The sequence below is a fragment of the Tamandua tetradactyla genome, chromosome 26 (assembly GCF_023851605.1).
Source record: "Tamandua tetradactyla isolate mTamTet1 chromosome 26, mTamTet1.pri, whole genome shotgun sequence".
Classification (NCBI taxonomy): Eukaryota; Metazoa; Chordata; class Mammalia; order Pilosa; family Myrmecophagidae; genus Tamandua; species Tamandua tetradactyla.
Window position 1 is genome coordinate 5,209,114 of NC_135352.1, and position 12,867 is coordinate 5,221,980.

Consider the following 12,867-nt stretch of genomic DNA (forward strand, 5'->3'; position numbering starts at 1 on the left):
AAAATTAACTCAAAGTGGATCAAACACCTAAATATAAAAACTAGTACCATAAAGCTTCTAGAACAAAATGTAGGGAAACATCTTCAAGACCTAGTAATAGGAGGTAACTTCTAAACTTTACACTCAAAGCACAGGAAACAAGAGAAAAATAGATGAATGGGAACTCCTCAAAATCAAATGCTTCTGCACCTCAAAAGACTTTATCAAAAAGGTGAAGAAGCAGCCAACTCAACGGGAGAAAATATTTGGAAATCACGTATCAGACAAAGGTTTGATATCCTATATATATAAAGAAATCATACAACTCAACAACAAAACAACAAACAACCCAATCATAAAATGGGCTAAAGGGACAGCACAATGGTGGCTCAGTGGCAGAATTCTCACCTGCAAGCCGGAGACCTGGGTTTTCAATTCCCAGTGCCTGCCCATGTTGAAAAAAAAAAAGGATTAAAGACATGAATAGGCATTTTTTTGAAGAGCAAATACAGATGGCTCAAAAGCACATGAAGAGATGTTCATTTTCACTGGTTATAAATGCAGATCAAGACTACAATGAGATACCACCTTACACCTATAAGAATGGGTGCTATTAAAGAAAGAGGAAACTATAAATGTTGGAGAGGATGTGGAGAAATTGGGACACTTATGCACTGTTGGTGGGAATGTATAATGGTGCAGCTGCAATGGAAGACAGTTTGGCAGTTCCTTAGGAAACTAAATATCGAGTTCCCCTAAGACCCAACAACAATGCTAATTGGTATATACCCAGAAGAACAGAAAGCAATGACATAAACAGACATTTGTACACCAATGTTCAGAGCAGCATTATTCACAATCTCCAAAAGATAGAAACAAACCAAATGCCCATCAACAGATGAATGGATTAACAGAATATAGTATATACATAAGATGGGATATTATGGAGTAGTAAGATGAGGTGACGTCCTGAAACTCAAGACAAGATAAGATGGATAAGCCTTGAGAACATAATTGCTGAGTGAAATAAGCCAGACACAAAAGGGTAGATACTGTACATGACTCCACTTTTTTTGACTACAGTAAAGATAAAATCAGAGGCTTATAATACAGTATATAGGGACATGGAGATACACAGAAGCTAAAGATGGATGAACAGTTAGCTAATGAGGATGAACTTGAATGTTAGGGAATAGATACAAGTGAAGACAGTTCTCTAGTGGGTCTATAAGTAATATTACCATACGGAATGTGAACAAGATGGAGAGGGGTTACATAGACCTATGTGTCCCACTGATTAACACTAGAAACACAAATTAGTTTTTGCAGGAACTACTTCAAAGGTTAAAAAAAAACAAACACAGGGCAACACATTCTGTTTGGTGATGCTGTGGAGAAACAAACTCTCTCTACATTGCTGGTACAAATTGGTGCAACCATTCTGAAGGAAAACTTGGCAATATATAACAAAACTTGACATATACTTACCTTTCAGCCCAGCAATCCTATGTCTAGTAATGTACCCTTCAAATATAGTGTCAATGATACAAAAATACATAAGCTGAAGGTTATTCATGGCCACAGTGTTTGTAACTGCAAAATACTGGAAACAATCTACAATGAGTATTTGAATAAACTGTGGTATATCCACACAAGAGAATATCATGAAGCTAGGATATGGATTATTTTCAAGGACATATGTAAATAAAAATGCAAAAAGACTATAGTATGATGCCACTTATGAAAAGGAGATACAAGAAAATGCATACATCTGCTCATTTGTGCAAAAGAAATACATGAAGGATAAACAGAAACTAATGAGACTGGTAACCTATAAGAGGTAGGTGGGAAAGCAGTGGGGAAAAAAAGAGGGAATGAGAATAGGATAGCAGGGTTGAGGAGACAGTGACACTTTGAGTAAACCCTTTGTATAATTCTGACTCTCAGAACCACAGTAAAGCTTCACATAGTCTTTATGTGCCCTCCCCTACCAACACATACACAACCAAAAACCCAATACAAACACTAACAAATGAACCTAACTATATTATAAATGAAAAACAGAACACACTGAAGGAGGTAGGGAAGAAAAGAACGAGTCTAAGTTAATTTGGAAAACAGAATCTTTAACCACCAGGATTAATTTAAAAAAGATGAGTATATAAATGCTGTAATCTAGTTAGAAAATATTTCTCACAGGGGTTAGCAATTCTGAAACTTTAATTTTTTTGTGTGTAATAGAAGAGAATGAATAACTCAATACATTATAGATTATTAGAACCAGGTTTCTTGCTGATGGGGAAAGAGGAAATGCTGGAACAAACCCAGCAGTATTCAAGTAGAATCTAAGACATCTGTACAAAGTCAGTACACATGTAGGTTAGTATACACACATACTTCCTCTGTCCACGGAGGGACTCTAGAAGCAATGATACCCTGGTAACAATGAGCATGACCACCACTTAGAACTTAATTTCTAAATACCATTCTCTTATCAAAGGAATCAGGGCTCCTTGGAGAAGTAGTTTATAACGAGGGCTGGGGCAGGGAAAATCCAAGATGAGCCTGGAATATCTTGTGATGTCAGAAAGTAAGGAAGTACTGAAAAAAATTGGGGGTGGAGGGCGAGGGGTGGTGGCAAACTAAAGAAGCTCCTGAAGGCCAAGCTGGAATAACGTAAGCAACAAAACAATGAAATTACTGGCTTATACCCCATAGAACAAAATAAATATCCATAAACCCCATGAAACAATACACTGAGGAGGATTAATTTCTGCGGTATTCTTACAACCATGCCCTATCTCAGTTATCAAGAGAAAACATGAGATAAACTTTCACTGAGGACATTTAACAAAATTACTGATTAATACATTTAAAAATGTCAGGGTTATGAAAGACAAGTAATAACTGAAGAAATGTTAAAGATTGTAAGTGACTAAGAAGAAATGGCTAAATGTGATGTGAAACCCTAGAAAAAAGGACATTAGTGGAAAACCAGGTGCAATTCAAATAAGGTCCTTAGTTTAGTTGACACTATTTACCAATATTAAGTTTCTGGTTTAATCACTATTAAATCACCTAATCACCATTAGGTGAAGGATGATAAAGGATATGTGGAAACTATGTATTATTTTTGCAACTTCACTGGAAGTTAAAAATTAGTTGAAAATATGTTTTTTAAAAACCTTTCACATAAAATGGTTAGAGCTTACCAGGAAAAGATAGAGAAGGAAATTACTTCTTGTACCTTCTGATGAGTCTAGTCAGAGGTGGTAAGTCGGGTGGTAGTATACAGACACGTACATCTAATTCTAGACTGAACAAAGTTGATGACAGTAGTTCAAAGAAACACTGGATCCAACATCATTATTAATACCTTACATACCTCGATCATGTAGCGCTAACAAAACCCGTTCATATAAGCAGGCTCTATAGAGGTCTCCAGGAATAGGTTTTCCTGCCCAGCAGTCGAGTTCAAGCTTCTCAGGGTCAGGGGCGTGGGGATCGGGCTCAGCTAGAATATACCGATAGCCATCTTTGTTAAATGGGTGTTCCAAGGGATAGCCATGAGGAGGAAGACGCTGAGCAGAAAACAAAGGGTCACTGAAGAAAGGAAAAAATAAAATCAAGAAATGGAAACTCCTCTAGTTCAGCTGCCAACAATTCTGCAATTAAGGCCTCTGAATGAGATTTCAGCTGAACACATATAACTTCCCAAATGATTTTCATTATTAAAAATAGATCATCCTAAAAAAAAAAAAATTTAAAAAGGGTGGGCCATGGTGGTTCAGCAGGCAGAGTTCTTGCCTGCCATGCCGGACACCTGGGTTCGATTCCCAGTGCCTGCCCATGCAAAAAAAACAATAGATCATCTTGTCCTCTGCAGGAAAATGAAAATGCTTAGTTTTACTTAGCAAAGTACTTTAAATCTGTGTTGTGTAGGAATCTTCCTGGTGGTCTCTGAACATGAACTGATGTCTGTGAAACTGAGCAATAACATAGGAGAGAGAGAGGATAGGAAGGTGGGGATTGCCTTCAGGATATTTATTGTTATAAACAAATGAACAGAAGTTCAGAGAAATGAGCACTTACTATCTGATGCCAATCTAAACAAGAAGTGATCTAGATTTTATCACCTCAGTATTGTACAAAAGAAGGGAAGCAGCAGAAAGTTTAAGTACAGGATCTATCATTCAATATTAGTTTCACTCATTCTCCCCATCTATACTTTCTCAAGATGTATTAACAGAATTTTATTCCCCAGGCTTATCACCAGAGGCTGCTGTCAAGGGGGCAGTCTTTATAGTTAACAAGTTAGAAAAACAGGACACCTAGCTTGGGATTCTTTTACCCCTTAAAATGATCAAGTTTTAATCTCAGACACCTGCTTTACTGAAGCTCTTATCCCTCTAGTGGACTTTGCCAGCACCAAAGAATATTCAAATAGTGGTGGGTGGGGTGAGTGTTCTCCCCACCTCCGGGCCTTCTTGGTGGTCCCTGTGGTCCCTCCATCCTGCTGTTTACGCTTAGCTCCTCTTCCTTTTCCACTGCTTCCTGCTGCAATTCCTCCTTTGAAGAGAAGGTGGGTCATTTTTCAACCAGCTGTGGATACTGAAATTCTATGAGGATTAACACACTCAATGTGCATTTGTGTAACACCATAGGAGGACTTCCTTTCTGAAAGCATAATGGATTTCAACCTTGTTCCAAATGAATGGCAGTAATCTCAAATGAACCTAACGCTATAATGATATCTGTGACATTTTCAATTTTCTCCTTTCTTAATTAAGTGCAATGACTAGTACACTTTCTGAAGATGTGACACAAATGCATTTTCACTCATTCAGGTTCCAGACACTCACAGCTAAAAGGAGAAAAACTACATAGATGAAGTTTTTGCCACCCATATCAACAGAAACGTACATAAAAAGAGAATAGTCTCACTGTAAGATGTTCATTTGAACTTCACATTATTCCATAAACAAAATAAAGATATCTTCTAAAGCACTTAACTTGAATATCCAACAAGACAAAAGTACATCAAACATGGAAAACAAAAACATAAGTACTAAAAAAGGTGTTTCTCTCCAGTGCTGCTAGATACCCAGTGTAGCTGTATATTATTCAAGTAAGACTGAAGGTTTTTAATTTAGTAGGTAATTTTTAGCTTCAAACCCAATATAAATACAGTAATTACTAAGACCATGCCAATGCATACAAATACAGGTTAGACTAATCTGGCTTGTGGAATTAAGAGCAAATAATATTAATAAACAATTTACATAGTTTATACAGAACAAAATATAGCCACATACTAAGGCCATAAGGGACACTGCCGTGTGGATTTTCTGAAATTAGCATTTTGAAATTTTTGTCCAGTTCTGACATTCCCCTCAGTTTGTTTCTACCCCTTCCATAAAATGTCCTTGAACTGCAGGAAAACACCTTTATTTAAACAGCTGTAAATTACTGTCTTAAATTAGGGCAAGCTTGGAAATTATCAGCAGTTCTGCTGCAATAAAAAGGATCAAGACGCTGAGGGTAGATCATATTCTGCATAAAAAGGACCAGATCTATGCAGAAATCCCTTTTATGAACACATCATAATCAGAAGTTACTCCTATTTCCCATAAAAGATTTGAATATTGCAACATCAACATCTCTAATTTGAGCTACCTTTATTCTTGAATAGTTTTTTTAATTGTCACTTGCATTTTAATTATTTGAATACAGAAGTTTTAGATTTATCTTCGACAAAACAAGCAACACTAAGGGGACTGCTGGCCATGTTAGGCAGAACATGACAATGTACAAGCTTCTAATATTAAAACACTACACTGTAACTACTATTTCATAATAAAGTGCTATTGCCACCATTTTCATAATGCTTTAAAAATTTTACTTAGTTTTAGCTTCTACCAAAACTCAGCAAAAAGCATTTTCAAACGACAAAATACTTAAGTCTGAGAGGCTGAAAGAAGACAGAGGAGGAATTCACCTCCAAAAGAGGCTCCACCTGTAAGAACAGAAGTGGCACCATGTATTTGTCAAATTTAACAGTTAAAAAGGTAAAATTAATATAAAAAGATAAACAGTAACTTAATAATTTCCAACTCATTTGAGACTATTAATAACAGAGGAAAGATTAGTTGTTTAAGATGCTACCCTCCAAAAGACAAGTTAATGATAGCATGTGTCAGCTATTTCCCAGGCACCCCAACTCTTATTAGTAATGAAGGGCATTCCTTAGAATAGGTTACCAAATAAAAGCATGCTACAGCAGATGATCAATATAGAAACACTGTCCTTTGAAACTCAGTTTCTGAACAACCTGAAGTTTCAGGGCTAGAAAAATTAAAGATGGGCATAGGAAGATAAATGGTAATTAATAGTTAATTAAAGGAAAAGAGTGAAGAGCAACTCAATCTTTCTAAATAGTTATGAATATAAAGAAATAGAAGCTAATATACACATTCAAGTTTGACCTTAAAATTGTACTTTGCTTTATGCTAATCTGTCTCACTTAAACATGTGATATAAAGTAACAAAAGTTCCTCTCAATTACCATGTGCCAAATCCTTGGCTAGCTCCTAAAATTCGAGTTTTGGACTTAAAAGCATCTCAGTAAACATCCACTTAAGGATCCACTGAAAGAATTCTCAACTGTAGGCAAATTTGGACTCAAAAGCTTACAAGTATTTCAGGAATGAGATAAACACTTACCATTTAGATTCCCACTGGTAGACACAGCACTGCTTTGTTTTTGGTTGTCATAAGCAGGACCAATGTTACTAAGATCCTGGAAGGAAAAAATATTCAATTAAAAAGGGGGGTTGACTGAGGAAGAAAAAAGGAATGTCAATACTGCAGGGTGCTGAAAATAGATGGTCATTCATATTTTAAAACTTCTACTTCTGCGTGACACTAAAGCAAGAAATGTTTATTTGGTACAAAATTTATATTCTGACCAGTCCATTTCCTAACTTAGCTTATATAGACAGTTTAATTGAACACCATAAGTAGATGGAATCTTGAAAAGGGCACAAGATTTTGTTGGTATGTCCAGGTTAGTGTGATGCCCCGATAAAGCCCAGAGTGATTTGAACAGTGAATAAAGAAGTATTTGTAAAGTCCCCTTGGGGGGATGGGGAGAAGGTGGGAAATATTCAACTTCCCCATTTGGAGAATTCTTGATATTCTTGCAAGCAGTGGGGACAACCAAATCAATAGGCCAAGTCCTCAATCTTGGGGTTTGCCCCTATGAAACTTAACCCTGCAATGGACAGGCTAAGCCTACTTAAAATTATGCCTAAGAGTAACCCTCAGAGAACCTCTTTTGTTGCTCAAATGTGGCCTCTTTCTCTCTCTCTCTCTCTCTCTCTCAGCTAACACAGCAAGCTAACTCACTGCCCTCCCCCCCTATGTGGGACATGACACCCTGGCAACATGGGACAAAAATCCTAGAATAAGTTGGGACTCAACATCAAGAGATTGAGGACATTTGTACACCAATGTTTATAGCAGCATTATTTACAATTGCGAAGAGACGGAAACAGCCAAAATATCCACCAACAGACAAGTGGCTAAACAAATTGTGGTATATACATATGATGGAATATTATGCAGCCATAAGACAGAACAAAGTTCTGAAGTATGTAACAACGTGGATGGACCTTAAGGACATTATGCTGAGTGAGATTAGCCAGAAACTAAAGGACAAATACAGTATGGTCTCACTGATATGAACTGATATCAGTGAATAAACTTGGAGAATTTCACTGGTAACAGACACCATCAGGAGGCAGAAATAGGGTAAGATATTGGGTAATTGGAGTTGAAGGGATACAGATTGTGCAATAGGACTGAATGTAAAAATTCAGAAATGGGCAGCACAATACTACCTAACTGTAATACAATTATGTTTAAATACTGAATGAAGCTGAATGTGAGAATGATAGAGGGAGGAGGGCTGGGGGCACAAATGAAATCAGAAAGAAAGACGATAAAGATTGAGATGGCATAATCTAGGAATGCCTAGAGTGTATAATGATAGTGACTAAATGTACAAATTTTAAAAATGTTTTTGCATGAGGAAGAACAAAGGAATGTCATTACTGACATGAGGAAAACAGATGGTAATTAATATTTTAAAAATTTGACTTATGTGTGAGACTAAAGCAAAAAATGTTTATTTGGTACAAAATTTATATTTTGACTAGTGCATTTCCTAATATAACTTATGTAGACAGCTTAACTGAACACCATAAGTACATGGAACATTGAGTAGATAAGAGATTTTGTTGGTTTGTCCAGAGTGAGGCCCCAATAAATCCCAGAGTGATTTGAACAGTGAATAAAAAAGTATTTACAAAGTCCCCTTCGGGGAATGGTGAGAAAGGGGGAAAATTCAACTTCCCCAAGTTGAATTCTTGATATTCTCACAAGCAGTGCGGACAACCAAAGGCATAGGCTGAGCCCCCAATCTTGGGGTTTGTTCATATGAAACTTAACCCCACAAAAGATAGGTCAAGTCTACTAAAAAAAAAAAAAAGAGATTGAGGAAACCTTCTCAACCAAAAGGGGAAGGAGATAAATGAAGCAAAATAAAGTGTCAGTGGCCAAGAGATTCCAAACAGAGTTGAGAGGTTATCCTGAAGGTTATTCTTACGCATTATATAGATATCCCCTTTATAGTTGATGGTGTATTAGAGTGACTAGATGGAAGTACCTGACACACTGCAGAGCTGTCTTCCAGCAGCCATGTTTTTTTGAAGATGATTGTATAATGATATAGCTTTCAACAATGTGACTATATAATTGTGAAAACCTGTGTCTGATGCTCCTTTTATTTATGGTATGGACAGATGAGTAAAAACATGGATAAGAAATAAACAAATAATAGGGGGAACAAAGGTTAAAATAAATACAGTAGATTTAAGGGATATGGCTTGTATGAGTTTTTTCTTTTTTCTTCCTTTTGCTGGAGAGATGCAAACGTTTAAAAAAAATGACCATGGCAATGAATATACAACTATATGATGATACTGTAAGCCACTGATCGTAACCATGTCAAGAACGTTTGTATGTTTGTTTGTTGTTTACAATCAAAATATTAAAAAAAAAAAAGAAAAAAAAAAAGAAATGGGGATGTACAGGGAAACCCGATTCTGTATCAAACATTAGGAACTCTCAAGTCACTAGGCCAAACCCTTGACCTTTTTTTTTTTTTAATACTTTTATTGAGGAATCTTCACACACACACATTCCATACATGGTACACAATCAGTGGCTCACAATATCATCACATAATGGTGTATTCATTTTTTTAGAACATATGCATCACTCCAGAAAAAGAAAAAAAAAACTTATACATATGATACACCATTACTTTCTTCTCATTGACCACAAGTATTTCAATCTATCCAATTTATTTTACTCTTTGTCCCCCCATTATTTATTTATTTATCCACATTTTTTTGAGTCATCTGTCCATAACCTAGATAAAAGGAGCATGAGACACAAAATTTTCACAATTAGGCAGTCACATTGTAAACGCTGTATCTTTATACAACTGTCTTCAGGAATCAAGGCTACTTGGGGCACAGCCCAAGAGTTTCAAGTACTTCCCTCTACCTACTCCAATGTACCATAAACTAAAAAGGGATATCTATAGAATGCATAATAACCTCCAGAGTAACTTCTCGACTGTGTCTGAAATCTCTCAGCCACCAAAACTTTATTTTGTCTCATTTCTCTTTGGTCAAGAAGGCTTTCTCAAATCCTTGATGCCGGGTTCTTGCTCATTCCAGGATTTCTGTCATACATTGCCAGGGATATTTACACTCCTGGAAGCCCTAGATTTGGAGGCTTGTCTTGTGAAGCTTATTTCTGTAGCGGAGAAACTAAGCCTACATATGATTATGCTTAAGAGTTACTTCCAGAGGACCTCTTTTGTTGCTTAGATGTGGCCTCTCACTCTAAGCCCAACTCTGCAAGGAAAACCATTACCCTCCCTTCTACATGGGACATGACATCCGGGAGTGAAAGTCTTCCTGGCAACATGGGACATAACTCCCAGGGATAGGGATGAGCCTGGACCTGGCACTGTGAGATTGACAATACCCTCCTAACCAAAAGCGGAAAAGAAATGTTAACAAAATAAGGTATCAGAATCTAGGAGAGTTCAAAAAGAATTGAGAGACTATTCTGGAGGTTTTGAGACTATTCTGGAGGTTACTCTTCTGCAAACTTCAGCTAGATATTGCCAATTGCCATGGTATGCCAAGTCCCAACAAACAAAATTCCTGTTAACCCTAAAGAATACCCAGGGCTCTATCTGAGACTCTATAAAAGTTTCACTCATCAAGTTTATTTTTCAAAAACCTATAACTTCCAGGTGGTTCCTAGGCCAAATAAGCCCTGAAATCCAGAGTTACCAGTCTCTCCAAAAGCATCCACCAGTTGCATCCTTCTACCCCATAATGTCAACAGTCCTGTTCAACGTGAAGAAGTTAGAATGGCCATTGCTCGAACATCCTTAAAGAGTGGGAGAAGATCTTTTATCCAGAGTCCGGACAAATGAATAAAATAATATGGATTAAAAATATATAAATAATAGTGGGGGCAAGGGGTAAAATAAATTGGGTAGATTGAAAAACCAGTGGTCAATGAGAGGGAGGGGTAAAGGGTATGGGAATTATTTCTTTTTATGTAGTGATCAAATGTTCTAAAAATGACCGTGGTGGTAAATGCACAATTATGTAATGCGCCACTGATTGTACACTATGTGTAGACTACATGTGTGAAGATATGTCAATAATTTTTTTTAAAAAAAATGGAAAAAAAGTGGGAGAAGAATCAAAGAAGAAGGAGTTGTATCAGAGAAGATAGGATTTAACAAATGAGTATGACCACTGAACCATTATACTGATACTTCTTTTTAGTCTCCAGTGTCTTAGAGCAGCTAGAAGGAAACACCTGAAATGGTGGAACCCATATCTTATTTTGAAATTTATTCTAAAACTGTTAAAATGTACTTTGAAATTTATCATTTTGTATATACATTTTACAATAAAAAATATTAAAAAAATAATAAAGGGAAAAAAGGGGGCTATAAAAGTGTCAATAGGGTAGTAAGTGGGAACTCTGTATTTTACTTATAATTTTTCTGTAAGCCTATAATTTCTATAGTAAGGAAAAAAGTTTAAAAAGGGGGTTGGGCTATATAATCAAGCCAATATGGGGATACTCAGAAAACAGGAGAAATTCTAATAGCATGAGAACTGAAACTGGAGATCCTAAAGAGTATGAAACCAGCAGGAGTCAAGCTTGGATGCCTCAGGGATCAGTATGTAACATATGGGAAGCCAGCTAAGCATATGGATAAGAGTGGGTTAAGAGTGATAAGTATTGTGGGGAGTGGGCCTGTAATGGCAAACAAGACTGCATGAGCAACATGTAGGTCCCTCCCTGTGGGAATTAAAGCCCAGAGTTGTCAGATCTTCTCATTTTACAACAAAATGAAGAAATATGAATTTCTATGTGAAATCTTAAATTTCCAATACTATTATATAGATATCCCTTTTTAGCTTATGGTGTATTGGGGTGGCTAGAGGGAAGTATCTGAAACTGTTGAGCTGTGTTCCAGTAGGCCTAGACTCTTGAAGATGATTGTATAAAAATATAATGCTTACAATGTGACTGTATGATTGTAAAAACCTTGTGTCTGATGCTCTTTTTATCCAGGGTTTGGACAGATATGTAAAACAATAAAGTAAAAAGTAAAATAAACTGGGTAGATGGAAACACTAGTGGTCAATAAGACGGAGGGGTAAGGTGTATAGTATGTATGAGTTTTTTTCTTTTTATTTCTTTTTCTGGAGGGATGCAAATGTTCTAAAAAACGATGATGGTGATGAATACACAACTATGTGATGATACTGTGAGCCACTGATTGTACACCATGTATAGAATGTACGTGTGAAGATATCTCAATTAAAAAAAAAAAAAGAACATTAAAAACAAATAAAGTATACTAACAAAAAATTTCCAATGCTAGCAAACCTAACCTTTTAAGGTACAGCAGAAAGATCTGATCTTCAGAACTGCCAAGTGTGACCCCAGCCACAGAATAAAGAGCAGAAATTTTCTTTTCCCTCATGTTATGTTAGATATGCAGCACAAATTGTTTTTCTTCACAATGAATAATATTTCTAAGAGCAAAATTTGAGTAAGTAGGAGGATGAGAAATAATTTAGAACAGCATATTTAAAAATAAGGAAATTAAAGCTAAAGAAGATAAAATGGAACACGGGAGACCTCCAGTCGATCAAGATGAGAATCTAAGGCACTCCAGGCTGCTGACCCTTCATCCCCCATAGACTCTTTGAACACTTAGCAAAAACTTGCAGAGCCATCTTCCTCAAAATACTGGAAAAAAGTTAAAGGGGACAATCACTAGGAAAGTGGCCAATCAAGAAAAAGCCGTCTGAAAACGACTAGGCGAAGCCCTTGCTAGTCCACCCCTCAGCCCCTCCCCAGCATCGTATGGAGCCAGCCTATATTCCCATTGTAGGTCCCTTCCCCTGTCCCAGAGGGAGCAGAGTAACCCTAGGTTGGTATGCCTGTATGTCAGTGCCAATCTATAAATCTTGCCTCCAGCTAGTCCTTCCAGAATTTGTCCTGAAGGCAGAGAAGCAACTTGTGGACAGCTAAAGCAGTGTAAAAAACAATTAAGTTGAAGCAGCCTGGGGAAAAGGACTACTTGCACTAAGTCATACAATAGGGTACCCAGGAGATTGTGAAAGTCTATCTCAAAGGGAGAAGAGGAGGGCATTCCAACTCCTGAAAACCATAAACAGGAATTTCAAAGGCCAAGAACAAGTACAA

General features: G+C 36.8%; 1 protein-coding gene across 4 annotated transcripts in view; it reads right to left on the bottom strand.

Annotated features, from left to right (window-relative positions):
* The window catches only part of ASH2L (ASH2 like, histone lysine methyltransferase complex subunit), a 90,218-nt gene that overhangs the window by 37,723 nt on the left and 39,628 nt on the right, over positions 1-12,867 (bottom strand). For 3 of the 4 annotated variants that reach the window (XM_077144613.1, XM_077144617.1, XM_077144616.1), the window contains exons 8-11: positions 6,703-6,778; positions 5,978-5,995; positions 4,455-4,548; positions 3,365-3,582 (exon numbers count right to left, since the gene is read on the bottom strand). In XM_077144613.1, the coding sequence (XP_077000728.1) occupies positions 3,365-3,582; positions 4,455-4,548; positions 5,978-5,995; positions 6,703-6,778 (406 nt within the window). The remainder of the gene's footprint in view (positions 1-3,364; positions 3,583-4,454; positions 4,549-5,977; positions 5,996-6,702; positions 6,779-12,867) is intronic. The other variant, XM_077144614.1, reaches the window with a different exon arrangement.